Source organism: Sapajus apella, unplaced genomic scaffold, assembly GCF_009761245.1.
Source record: "Sapajus apella isolate SASKATOON/1434 unplaced genomic scaffold, GSC_monkey_1.0 scaffold34, whole genome shotgun sequence".
NCBI lineage: Eukaryota > Metazoa > Chordata > Mammalia > Primates > Cebidae > Sapajus > Sapajus apella.
In genome coordinates, this window is record NW_022436974.1 from 15348711 (window position 1) to 15362334 (window position 13624).

General features: G+C 36.4%; 1 protein-coding gene across 27 annotated transcripts in view; it reads left to right on the top strand.

Moving 5' to 3' along the window:
* The window catches only part of PICALM (phosphatidylinositol binding clathrin assembly protein), a 113031-nt gene that overhangs the window by 44252 nt on the left and 55155 nt on the right, over window positions 1-13624 (top strand). For all 27 annotated transcript variants that reach the window (XM_032295865.1, XM_032295874.1, XM_032295862.1 and 24 more), the window contains exons 3-5: window positions 3835-3910; window positions 7565-7667; window positions 12096-12189. In XM_032295865.1, the coding sequence (XP_032151756.1) occupies window positions 3835-3910; window positions 7565-7667; window positions 12096-12189 (273 nt within the window). The remainder of the gene's footprint in view (window positions 1-3834; window positions 3911-7564; window positions 7668-12095; window positions 12190-13624) is intronic.

Below are 13624 nucleotides of genomic sequence, written 5' to 3' on the forward strand. Positions count from 1 at the left end.
CCTGAAATGTAATCACTAAGTCAACAGACACGACTATTTTTAGGACTTATGTTACTCATTTGCTTTCTAATTTATTTATACCAGTTTGTCTATACTAGCTTAAGTGTAACTTGAAACATCTTAACTAGGTTAATAGTTTCTACTTTTACCAGGAATATGTTTAGTTAAGATTATGATTATTCTGAAGAATTCCAAGCTTGTATGTACTTTTCTTCTTCTTTATTTGATGTAGTTTATTTAAAAAAAAAAAAAGGCCGGGCGCGGTGGCTCAAGCCTGTAATCCCAGCGCTTTGGGAGGCTGAGGCGGGTGGATCACGAGGTCAAGAGATCGAGACCATCCTGGTCAACATGGGGAAAGCCCGTCTCTACTAAAAATACAAAAAATCAGCTGGGCATGGTGGCGCGTGCCTGTAATCCCAGCTACTCAGGAGGCTGAGGCAGGAGAATAGCCTGAACCCAGGAGACGGAGGTTGCGGTGAGCCGAGATCGCGCCATTGCACTCCAGCCTGGGTAACAAGAGCGAAACTCCGTCTCAAAAAAAAAAAAAAAAAAAAAAACTGCAAATATAACCAACTGCAGTGCCAGAAAAACAAAGTGTCAGTGAGGGCTTTCCGAGGCTGTAAATAAGGTAATTGGTAGTACTAGAGGCACAATATTAATAAAGACAAAACAGAAAGTTGACAGTCATTTCATAGAATTGACTGACAAAGGGAGAAAGATAGCATTTTAGTGTGTTTTTTTGATAAACTTATGTTTAGTTTCCTGTACGTAGTTAAAGCAAATTCCATGGTCTGCTCATTTTTTATGATAGTCTGTACAACCCTCAGGGGTTCCCATTGGGAGGTGTCATTAATTTGTTAGAGGCTGTACATAGGATTTCACTGTGCTCTGGTGATCAGAATACCATGGAGCGGGGGTTCTCAAACAGTGGGGAAGGAGGTTGATTTTTTTTTTCCCTTAGAAGACATTTGTCACAACTGAAGGGGTTGCTACTGGTATCTAGTAGGTAAAGGCCAGGGCTGCTTCAAAACATCTTATAATAATGCACAGAACAGTCCCCAACAACAAAGAATTATCTGATTGAGGGTCAGTAGTGCTCAGGTTGAGAAACCTGGCCACAAGAGAAAAATCTCAAAAGATTAAGGCTGCATGAATGTTGTGTTATAGACCCTTGACACCAGGCAGGTTGCTATTTCTGTACCGTTGTCTACTTAACCAACTGGGTGACTTGGGTAAGTCACTTCTGGAGCTTTAGTTTTCTTAGTAATCATGGGTAAATAGAATTGACCAATGCCCTTATTATAGTATGACAAGCCATTAGGTGATGAATACATGAAAATGTAGAGTTAAAAGTTTGTAGATGAAATTAGAAAAGCGAAGTATTGAACTAAGCATGGATTTACTATATTTAAACCATTTTGGATAAAATAATCTGAAATATATTCTTTAAACATTTTGCTATGAAAAGTTTCTAATAGACACGATAGTAGAGTGAATGGTATAACAAATGCTTATGTACCTAATCACCCATCTTCCACCTTGATCAGTATTTTGCCATTCTTTTTTTTTTTTTTTTTTTTTTTTTTTTGAGACGGAGTTTCGCTCTTGTTATCCAGGCTGGAGTGCAATGGCGCGATCTCGGCTCACCGCAACCTCCGCCTCCTGGGTTCAGGCAATTCTCCTGCCTCAGCCTCCCCAGTAGCTGGGATTACAGGCACGCGCCACCATGCCCAGATAATTTTTTGTATTTTTAGTAGAGACGGGGTTTCACCTTGTTGACCAGGATGGTCTCGATATCTTGACCTCGTGATCCACCCGCCTCGGCCTCCCAAAGTGCTGGGATTACAGGCGTGAGCCACCGCGCCCGGCTTTTGCCATTCTTTAAATCAAGTTTTAGGATAATGCATTCCAAGTTACCACTTATGACCCAAAATGGGAACCTGTGAAGCTTTATTACTTGCCAGATTGTTGGCATGGTGCTCCATTTAATACCATTTTGAATATCATTAGGATGCTGTTGAAAACAAAATTAAAACTTGATTAAAGCCATCTATGTCTTTACAGCTAAATATGATGAAGGTGGAAAGGACTAATAAAATGAAAAGGAAAACTTAGATTTATTATCTCTAAAATCATGAATGAAATGGCCTGGTAGACTAAATTATTCACATTAGTTTAGAATGCAGAGGTAAAGTAGAGTCTTATCAAAATCTATTAAAATCATAGAGCCTAACATTGTCTATTTTTGAAACATTGTTTTAGGATAATGGTGAAGTATGAGTCTTCAGTTTACAAATTGGTTTTCAGAATCCTGGTTCGTTTAGTTTGGGGTGATCTCAGTTGAACAAGACCGATTTGAGGGCCGGGCACATTGGCTCACACCTGTAATCCTAACAGTTTGGGAGGGCCAGGTGGGAGGATTGCTTGAACCCAGGAGTTCAACACCAGCTAGGCAACATAGCAAGACATTGTCTCTACAAAAAATTAAAAAAAAAAAAAAAAAAAAAATGAACTGGACATGGTGGTGCATGGCCTGTAGTCCCAGCCACTTGGGGGCGAGGGTGAGGGGTGGATGGTGGGTGGTGCTGTGTGCTGAGATGGGAGGATTGTTGGAACCTCAGGAGGATGGAGGCTGTGGTAACCTGTGATCACACCACTGTACTCCAGCCTGTACGGAGCAAGACCCTGTCTCAAAAAAAAAAAAAAAGACTGATTTCGGAGGTGATGGTGTACATCCTAGTTGATTATTACCCTCTGCATGCATTTAAAAAAAAGAAGAAAGAAAAGGAGTCCTATGAAGTAAAGTTGAAAGACATTTCTTTAGCTGTTTAGAGACTGTATGTAAAGGAGAGTTAAGGTCTTATACTATGGTAAGCACTTTAGAGAGCATTTTGACAGTATGGAGAAGATGAACTTTTACATAGGTACTTGCCTGGTAATTCATCCCTAAGTATATATCCTTAGAAACTCATATACGTACACATGGAGACCAAGAACAAACATGTCAATACAACTTTGTTAATAATAGTGAAAATTAGAAGGTATATCCATAATAAACAAATGCATTCATAATGATGTTTTCATTGGAATATGAGAACATCATTTAAAATAAAATGTTAAATGGGATAATTCTTATGGAAAAGTTGAGTTAAAACTCATTGCAAAAGAGTAAGTACACTATGATATTTGTGTAAGTTAAAAATAGAAAACAGTTTTATAGTTTATAGATATTTGTATATCTAGTAAAATGGTGAAAACCTGTGTGAAAGTAACATATACCTGTTTCAGAAAAGTACTCACCTCTTAAGAGGGAGGGAAGGGAATGAAATTGAAGGCATGGGTCTTCAATGGAGTCTGTAATGTTTTGATGATATATAAGATCTGACGTGAGTATATGAACTTGTTTAATCTGGGCAATGGGTAAGAGGATATGTATTGCTTTCTGGTGTGCTTAGAAGTATTTTGTTTTTTTAAAAAGCCAAAACCAGATGACCATTTAAAATACAGATGCCAGCTGAATATGATTAGCTATAGTTTTAGTATGCTACAATAAAACCAAAACTACTGGTTCCACTGCCTATTTGCTTTTATTATTTTGACTTAATATTCTAATGTACCTGTGGGCATTAGGCTTTAATAAATTCTCCCATGCTAGTGAAAACATGTATTATGTTTTTAGATTTGGTAACTAGTTAATGGGAGGAGTAAGGATGAGAAATTTAAACTATGTAAGCTTAATGAAATGCGTTAACCATAACTTTTCCTCCAAATTTTCAAATTAGAGTTTGCGAGATGGCAGTACCTTAATATGATGTAATTATTTTTTTTTTCCAGCGTTTTATTCAGTATTTGGCTTCAAGAAACACGTTGTTTAACTTAAGCAATTTTTTGGATAAAAGTGGATTGCAAGGTAAAGATAATTTTTTCATTATAGAAAATCAAAAGAATGACACCCACATCATTACTTAACTCCAAAGTTGAACTCTGTCTTTTAGAACATGTGCTACTTTAAACCTTGTATTTTAGTGAAGGTTGTAGGAAAGAAAAGACTGTCTTAATTTGTAGGTTAATATTAATTTTCCTACTAGATACTCAGAGCCCTTTGAGAGTTAGTATAGCTTAGTTATTTGAGAGCATGAATTCTGGAGCTGGACTGTCTGGGTTTGAATCTCATCTTTGCCACTTACCAGCTATAGAAACTTGAGCAAGCTACTTCACCTCTGCATCTGTAGAATTCAGTAATAATGATAGTACCTACCCAATAATATTGACGTGGGACTTAACCTAGTTAATTACTACAAAGTGCTTAGAACAGTGCCTGGAACAAAAGAAATGCTATATAAGGCCGGGCACAGTGGCTCATGCCTGTAATCCCAGCACTTTTGGAGGCTGAGATAGGTGGATGACTTGAGGTCAAGAGTTTGAGACCAGCCTGGCCAACATGGTGAAACCCTGTCTCTACTGAAAATATAAAAATTAGCTGGGATTGGTGGTATACGCCTGTAATCCTAGCTACTCGGTAGGCTGAGGCAGGAGAATCTCTTGAAACCAGGAGGCGAAGGTTGCAGTGAGCTAGGATCATGCCACAGGACTCCAGCCTGGGCAGCAAAGCTAGACTCTCACACACACACACACACACACACACACACACACACACACACACACAGAGAGAGAGAGAGAGAGAGAGAGAGAGAGAGAGAGAGAGAGAGAGAGTGCTGTGTAGATATTTGCTTTCATTATTGTATTATTTTGTGTTTCATTCCAAGAAATGTAGTTGGAATATTGCAGGTTTTAGTAGCTAAGGCAAATATAATGTAATTTACTGAGATGAAATGTTCATTCATATCCATAGCTGTAGTTTTTTTTGACAGTCTTGCTGTGTTGACAGGCTGGAGTGCAGTGGCACTATCTCGACTCACTGCAACCTCCGCCTCCCGAGTTCAAGCGATTCTCCTGCCTCAGCCTCCCAAGTAACTGGGACTACAGGTGTGCACCACCATGCCCAGCTAATTTTTGTAGTTTAGTAGAGGCAGGGTTTCACCATGTTGGCCAAGATGGTCTGGATTTCTTGACCCTGTGGTCTGCCTGCCTTGGCCTCCCAAAGTGCTGGGATTACAGGCGTCAGCCACCGTGCCTGACGTGTTTTTATTTAGTAACTTGAAATGGACATAATGTGGTTATAGCTGTCCATGCACATTGTCTTAATGGAATCTGTTTTACTTAGTTCTATAACTAGGCTTCTAGCATTATAGAATGTCAGCTTCAGGGAGAACTTGAAAGGATATGCCAAATGAGTTGGGAATATTCAACAGTGAGGCAGGCTCAGTCAGGGAAATATATTTAGAGACGATGAGGTTTGTGCTGGGCTTCAAGAGAAGGTTGAGAAGATGAGTTGGCTTAGGCACAAGTGCCCAGGAACAATACATGGATGTGAAAGTAAGCACAGATACACAGATGTGAAAGTCGTTCCCATGGTTATGAATATTTAAGATTTATAGAGCAAATGAATATGAATAGAATATATATGAATTGTGTTGGAGAACATGTAGTGGCACATAGCCCCTCAAGAAGGCGTTCAGAGCCAAATTCAAGCACAAAAAATTTTTATAGAATTGGGATTTTATAATGCAGTAGAGAGAGGAGAGGAGAGGGGATTATGTGTTATAAGGAAAGCATCATAGCTTAGTCAAGTTAGATCAGAGTAGACCAAATCTTGAAGATGCTGAAACTGTTTCAGTTGTTGTTCTGCTTATCTAGAAATATCTGGACAGTTAATGAGGGCCTGAGCTGTGGTTGTTCTGGAGGCCTGAAAAAAAGAAAAGATTTGTGGAATTTTAAATTAAAAAAAAAATTAAATCATTTTTCCCCTTTTTTTGTTTTTTTTTTTTTTTTTTTTTTTTTGAGACAGAATGTGGTTCTGTTGCTGAGGCTGGACTGAAAGAGACCAGCTTGCTCTGTCACCTAGGCTGGGTACAGTGGTATGATCATAATTCACTGCAGCCTTGAACTCCTGGCTCAAACAGTCCTCCCTTCAGCCTTCCAAGTAGCTGGGATTACAGATGTGCACCAGCATGCCTGGCTAATTTTTTTATTCTTTAATTTTTTTGTAGGGATGGGTTCTTGCTCTGTTGACCAGGCTGTTCTTGAACTCTTGGCCTAAAGCGATCCTCCTCAGCCTCCCAAAGTGCTGGGATTACAGGCATAAGCCAACACACCTGGCCTCTTCTATATCTTAAACAGAGAAGCCAGATATATATTATAGATTAAAATGGAGTATCTTCATTTTTAGAGTCATGGAAGAAACTATCTGCCCACCCTTTATTTTCACTTCCTCCTTCATTCAGTTCATTTTAACTTTAAAGGCAGAGTCTATGCATATATCCAAGTGGGTTTTTTGTGTTTTATCAGCATCTGATTTCTCCTTTTCTTAAGATGGAAATTAAGCAATTATAGTGATAAGGTTTTAAGAATTTCATTCTTCTTATGTAGAGGAGAGGTTGAGCCTTGAAGGAGGAGAGGTATTTGCCCTCTCATGATGGGGTCTAGTAGGTAGAACCATGTGAACCAAAGAGCTGAGGAATGTGAGCATATAACACCTGTACAGTAGTAGATATAAAGCCATATGACAGCATTAATTTTTTTTGTATTTTGTTCACTGATTTTTCTCCACTGGTACTTAATAGGCACTCTAAATATTTGCTAAATAAATGAATTGATGATGTTAAAATCCAGTTAGTTTACATTTTGGGTGGTTTTGGTATTTTAAAAGTATCAAAGATCACCAAGTAATTAAATTTGTTAGATGAATATGAGTTAAAATAAAATGGGTCCACTTTTCATTGAGGAGCAAAAATTACTATAGACTTCCTTGAGCCAGGCAATAACTAAAACACAAAGAGTTTGGTGTTTAAAAAAAAACTAATATTGATTAGATGTTATGTTACGGAAGTTTTCAAAGCAGGGTCATGATGAAACAAAATCTTAAAATGATTTATGTATTTATTTAGAAAGTTATATTGAAAACATTCATATAATTGTTTTTGTTCACCTTAAACTTGCATATTGTCATTTCTTCTATTATACTAAGCAGTAATTGTCTGTACTTTTTATAAGGTTGGCGCATATAAGTTATGGTTCTAAATATAGCTAAAGATTTCAGGAGTATCAAAATTATATAAAGTTACTTGATTTGAGGAATGGGATTGTGGTTCCATAGGATGTTAAATTTGAGTAGTGAGATTATCAAGTTGTATAAGAGAACATGTTTTTCCAATTCCTGATGAATAAAGAATAGGAATATTGAGAGAAACAAAAAAAGCTTCTTATTTTAGTGAAGTTCTAAGGGAAGAGGTTTTTTTTAAAGCTGTATAGGACATTCCCGACTTAAATATGAAATTTTAAGAGAATTTAATGGCAGTGTCATTCATTAGCTGCTTAATTTACATCACTAAATTGAATTGTGGTATCAAGACATTATAGTCATTGGATACAATGACTTGTTTTCGTAGGCATATTGGGATTTTAATCATTTATAAAAGCTTTCTTTTTTTTTTTTGTTTTACAGGATATGACATGTCTACATTTATTAGGCGGTATAGTAGATATTTAAATGAAAAAGCAGTTTCGTACAGACAAGTTGCATTTGATTTCACAAAAGTGAAGAGAGGGTGAGTTAAGCTTTTTTTGTATCTAATTGATTTGAATTTTTAAAAAGGTAAAACATAGAAGTTATTAGATTATAAATTACAAAATTTTAGCCAGTTTTAAAAGATGAACCTCATTTTTCCTTGATGAGGTGTATCAGGTATTCTCTGTGGTAGGATTTGTTTTTAAGTTCTTTTTATAGCGTCTTTATTGAGATATAATTCACATAACAAAATTTATTCTTTTAAAGTGTATAATTCAGTAGTTTTTAGTGTATTTACAAAGTTGTTCAACATTGCCACTATCTAATTTCAGAACATTTTTATCACCTCCAGAAAGAAACCCTATACCTGTTAGCATTCATTTTCTATTCCCTCTTCCCATAGATCCTGGCTCTGGGCTTACCTATTCTGAAAACTTTATATAAATGAAATTATACAATATGTGGCCTTTGTGATGCATAATATGTCCACATTATAGCATCCATGTTATATCATATATCAGTACTTTATTCCTTTTTCTAGCCAGATAATATTTTACTATATGGACATATACTGCATTTTGTTTATCTGTTCACCAGCTGATGGCCATTTGAATAGTTTCTACTTTTGACTTAGGAATAATGGTGCTGTGAATATTAGATTTTATGTGGATTATCTTTTTAATTCTCTTAAGTACGTACCTAGAAGTGGAATTGCTGGGTCATATGGTAACTCTTATGTTTAGCATTTTGAGGAACTGCCAAATCATTTTTCAAAGCAGTTGAATGATTCTACATTCCCACCAGCCATGTATGGCACTTTCAGTTTTTCACTGTTCTGGCCATACTTGTTATTTTCTGTTTTTTTTTTTTTTTTTTTTTTTTTTTTTTTTTTTTTTCTTTTTGAGACGGAGTTTCGCTCTTGTTACCCAGGCTGGAGTGCAATGGCGCGATCTCGGCTCACCGCAACCTCCGTCTCCTGGGTTCAGGCAATTCTCCTGCCTCAGCCTCCTGAGTAGCTGGGATTACAGGCACGTGCCACCATGCCCAGCTAATGTTTTGTATTTTTAGTAGAGACGGGGTTTCACCATGTTGACCAGGATGGTCTCGATCTCTTGACCTCGTGATCCACCCGCCTCGGCCTCCCAAAGTGCTGGGATTACAGGCTTGAGCCACCGCGCCCGGCCTTTTTTTTTAATTATAGCCATCCTAATAGGTGTGAAGTAGTGTCTTCTGATTTTTAGTTTGCATTTCCCTGATGACTAATGATATTGAGCATGTTTTTATGTGCTGTTGACCATTTGTATGTAGTCTTTCAAAAAAATGCCTCTTCAAACTCTTTGCCCTGTTTTTGTTTTTTATTTTCACTTTTTTGAGACAGGGTCTCCCTTTGTCACCCAGCCTGGTGGAGTACAGCGGCACATTCCCAGCTCACTGCAGTGTTGACCTCCTGTGCTCAAGCAATCTTTCCCCCTCATCCTCCTTCCTTTCTAAATACCATACTTATTTTATTAATTGTCTTTTGATGTCCATTGCCAGCTTCTCTATTGGGTTTTTCACTCTTTTCTATTGTGTTAGATAGTGGTAAGAACTCAAAAGCTTTTTCAGTCAGATGAATCTAGGTTTGAATTCTACCTTCATACCAGTCAGATGAGGGACTTTAATAAGATGCTTTAGCTAGCTTACTGACTTTTAAAAAATAATGTTATTTTGAAATAATTTCACTTCCAGAAATGTTGCAAGAATATTAGAAAGAACTTCTGTATACTTTACTCAGAACCACCAGTTTTTAACATTTTGCCACATTTGCATTCTCTGTGTATATTCACACAGGTGCACACACACATTTTTTTCTGAACTATTTGAGAGTGGGTTACATACCTGATGCCTTATATAGTTTATATCTTTTACTACTTCGGTGAGTGTTTTCTAAAACCAAGGATATTTTGTTAGGTATTCATCAGCTTGCTAAACTTCTTTCACATGGTAGCACACAAACTATTTTATACAAGAGACGACTTGAGGCTAAAGGGTTAAAAAGGATCAACATCTTGGCACACTTATATCCCCTTGTACCATGCTATTATGCTGTGGTGAAACTGGGAAGGCCTTACTTAAACTCTGAGTTATTTCATCCGTAAAATGAAGTTTTAATTAGTACTTTTCTGTCAGGATTGTTGTGAGAATTAAATGGGATATTGTATGTAATGCTTAGCACATAACAAACACTCAACAAATGAACTTTTTGTGTATTAGGAAAATAAATTGTTACAGGTTATGAGCGTTTTCTCTGTTTTTTTTTTTTTTTTTTTTCCCCAGCCATTGTTAAAAGCAATACAATCTTAGGTGATCAAAATCGTTATCTATTTTTATGTTTTTATCTTTCAGGCAAGCTCAGAGTGAGCTAAAATGATTAATTATCATGTTTTCATCAGATAGATTTATGAATTCAGTGTTTTATATTTTAATCTTGGATTCATTTGAAATCTACCATGGTAGGAAAAACATGAGGTAGATGCCAACCATTTTTAAATAGAAACATAGTTTGGGCAGCAAGAAGACCACACAATCTCTTTCTGTTATTTTCTGTTCCAGAATGAAATATTTTGGGAGTTATAAGCTGAGAGCTTACATGTTTCACGTAGGGATACAAGCATAGGATTTGAGGATACTTAGGAGAGGAGTTTGTTAGAGAAGGCTAAGAGGATCGCTGGCAATGTTGAGTATCCATTTGAGGTTGATGATCATGAATTCATAGTTTTACCAATTTGCCCAGTTGTACCTTTTTCTTTACTAGCACTCAGCTATGTGTGTACAGGTATGGATGAGTTAGGTGTTTGCTCAGCCAGGATTGTGTATTTGCCAGATGACTGAAATGCAGGGAAGAAAAGAGGTACAAGAAAGTTAAAGGTATTTGTAAGGGACTGATTATAATAATGATCTGTGGAATTCTAAACTAGATGAAGAAAGTAAAAATGAGAAAGGATCAATGTGGATAGTGATAGAGTTGAAACATTGACATTTCTGATGAGGTCAAATATTTTTTACCACAGGGTTATGTGACCAAAGCAGCTGAAAGGTTAAAAGGTAATTGTCACAGAATAAGGTGTCTGAATTTCACCTTCCCCCTGGCCCCCATTCAGGGGTGAGGGATAGGATGCTCTGGTTTCTGGGCAGTAAGGTTAGGATCAGGGCTTTTGACATCAAGATGTTGGATTGGTTGTCCAAGTAGATGTGGAAGTTAATCAAGACACGAAAGACTGAGCCAATGTTCAAATCTTCTGTGATGGAGAAGTAACCAGAGGTCAAAAAATTACTTACATAAGAAGAGTTGCAAAAGAAGGGCTGGTGTACTCATCCCAAGCTCCAGCAGCTTGTTACAGCTAATGCTGTTTAGCACTTCAGAGGAAATAGGCATCCATAGGTTAACACATTAGGGAGAGTTAGACCAAAGTTGGTCAACAGGTGACTACTTAAGGCGGTCCAGTATTTGTTGTTTAAACTTTGTTGTGTCCTGCAAAGCACTGTTGTTGCTTTTTATAGCTTAAGACTGTCCACTGAAGGTATCTCTTGTTTAATAGATTGGAATGACATGGTAAAATTGTTCTTTATTTTGTAATAAAGTGATTTTAGTTATAATTTCTGAATTAAAAGCCATTGCTTTTGGGTCATGAATAAAATACTTTATTTTTTATTTTGTTTTGTTTTGTTTTTTGAGTTTTTTTGAGACAGAGTTTTGCTCTTGTTGCCTAGGCTGGAGAGCAATGGAGTGATCTCGGCTCACTGCAGTCACCGCCTCCTGGGTTCAAGCGATTTTCCTGCCTCAGCCTCCCGAGTAGCTGGGATTACAGGCATACACCATGACGCCCCACTCATTTTGTATTTTTAGTAGAGATGGGGTTTCTCCATGTTGATTAGGCTGGCCTTGAACTCCTGACCTCAGGTGATCTACCTGCCTCGGCCTCCCAAAGAGCTGGGATTACAGGCGTGAGCCACCGCAGCTGGTCGAATAAAATACTTTAAATAAAGCAGTACTCTTAAGACTTTTTAACTCCCTGCTACATAGTGTTTAACTGTTTAGTGACTTCAGGCATATGATTATTTGTAATAATAATGATAAAACTGCTTTTTACACACCAATGATTTTGAGGATCAGATCATTTCCTCATGTGAAAAGTGTGCTATAGACCTTGCTGTATAATGTAAACTTTTGTTTTTACAGCTCGTGTTTTATGTCTTCTTGTTCTTTTTAGTTCTGAATAAGTACCTTGATATTGGACATACTGTGTTGCCTGTTTTTGGTTTTCTCTATATGATCTCTGCTTGAGTTTTCAGGTTCTATAATGACTTAAAAATAGGTGACATTAGATAGCAACTTGGTTCTCTGTTTTAGTAGAGAACCAGGGGGAGTTTGAAATGTAGATTTAATTGCAGATTCATTTGTTTATTTCTCTTTTTTTTTTTATAACAGGGCTGATGGAGTTATGAGAACAATGAACACAGAAAAACTCCTAAAAACTGTACCAATTATTCAGAATCAAATGGATGCGCTTCTTGATTTTAATGTAAGTTGATTATGCTTTTGTAATTTAAGATTTTAAAAAATGTGGTCGTTATAATTCATGAGAATTTTTATCCTTAAGTTTTCACACACTCTAGTTTTTTATACTGATATCCTATATAGCTAAGGATTTTCTATAGAGTAGCCTCAAGTCAAATTACTTTTTGATTTTTATGACTGTTTTAGATTTATTTCTTAAGTGCTTCTGTAACTCTGGAATATTAAGATATATAAGCTAAAATGGTAAAGGGATTGATCTGAAAATCTGTTTTCTTTTGAGAATGGCTTTTAGATTTTAAAAATGTACAGAGATTTTTTTTTTAGTGAATAGCCAACTTAATCTTTTACTTCTGTCTATTTAATAGGACTCAAAGCATGACAATTATTTAGAAGTAAGAAGTTTAAATAGCACTTAAAATAGCCTGTTATGTAGCTGTTGCCCAAGGGCATTGTGTTCCCTGGAATTTTTGTTTTAATAACCATGAATTGAACCAAACTGCTAGCTTTGTCATTTATTTATAATATGTTAGAAGTTCGTATTTTCAACTCTGTTCTTTTTTTGGAAGTGGGGGGCATCTATCTTACAACGTTTTATTCTTCTTTATTTTGAAATTTTGATTTAGAGATTGTAAGTTCAAGTTACTGAATGGAACTGTGATAGTTTCATGCTGAAATAGATTTTTCCTTTAAATTGTTTAATTGCTATTCTTTAAGCTTCTTCAGTGCAGGCACTAGGTTTCTTTTGTTCTGCTGTATCCCCATTGCCTATTAATGTATAGCACATAGTAAGTGTTAAGTAAACATTCAGTAACTCTTACAGATATTTTATAGCCTAGAACAGATTATCCAACTACAGCTCATTGCCCATTTTTGTATATTTTTTAAATGGTTGAAAATAAATACTATTTTGTAACAGATAGAAATTATATGAAATTCAAACTTCAGTTTTCTCAATAGTATGATTGGAACACATTTAAGCTCACTGGTTTACATATTATCTATGGTTGTTTTATGTTACCACAGCAGAGTTCAGTAGTTGTGACAGAGATTGTATGGCCCAAGTCTAAAATATTTGCCATCTGGCCCTTTACAAAGAAAAAGTTTGCTGACCCCTGCTCTAGAAGGAGTGGGGTATTGATGCAGTTATTCAACATTATTTTGGCTTGTATAGAAGTTCAGGATCAAACCATGCATATTTTTCTTAATATGTTGTATTTGCATAAAATCTCTTATTCTTTTCAATGTTTGTATTGTACTTTGTTATATGTAACAATTTATCTGATCTTCCTATTGATGTTTAATTTTTCTGTTTTTTTAATCCTAAACAGTTGCATTTGATTCTCTCTTTCCCTCTGTCTCCTCCTTTCCCTCCCTCCCTCCCTTTCGCGCGCGCACTCTCTCTCTCTCTCTCTCTCTGTGTGTGTGTGTGTGTGTGTGTG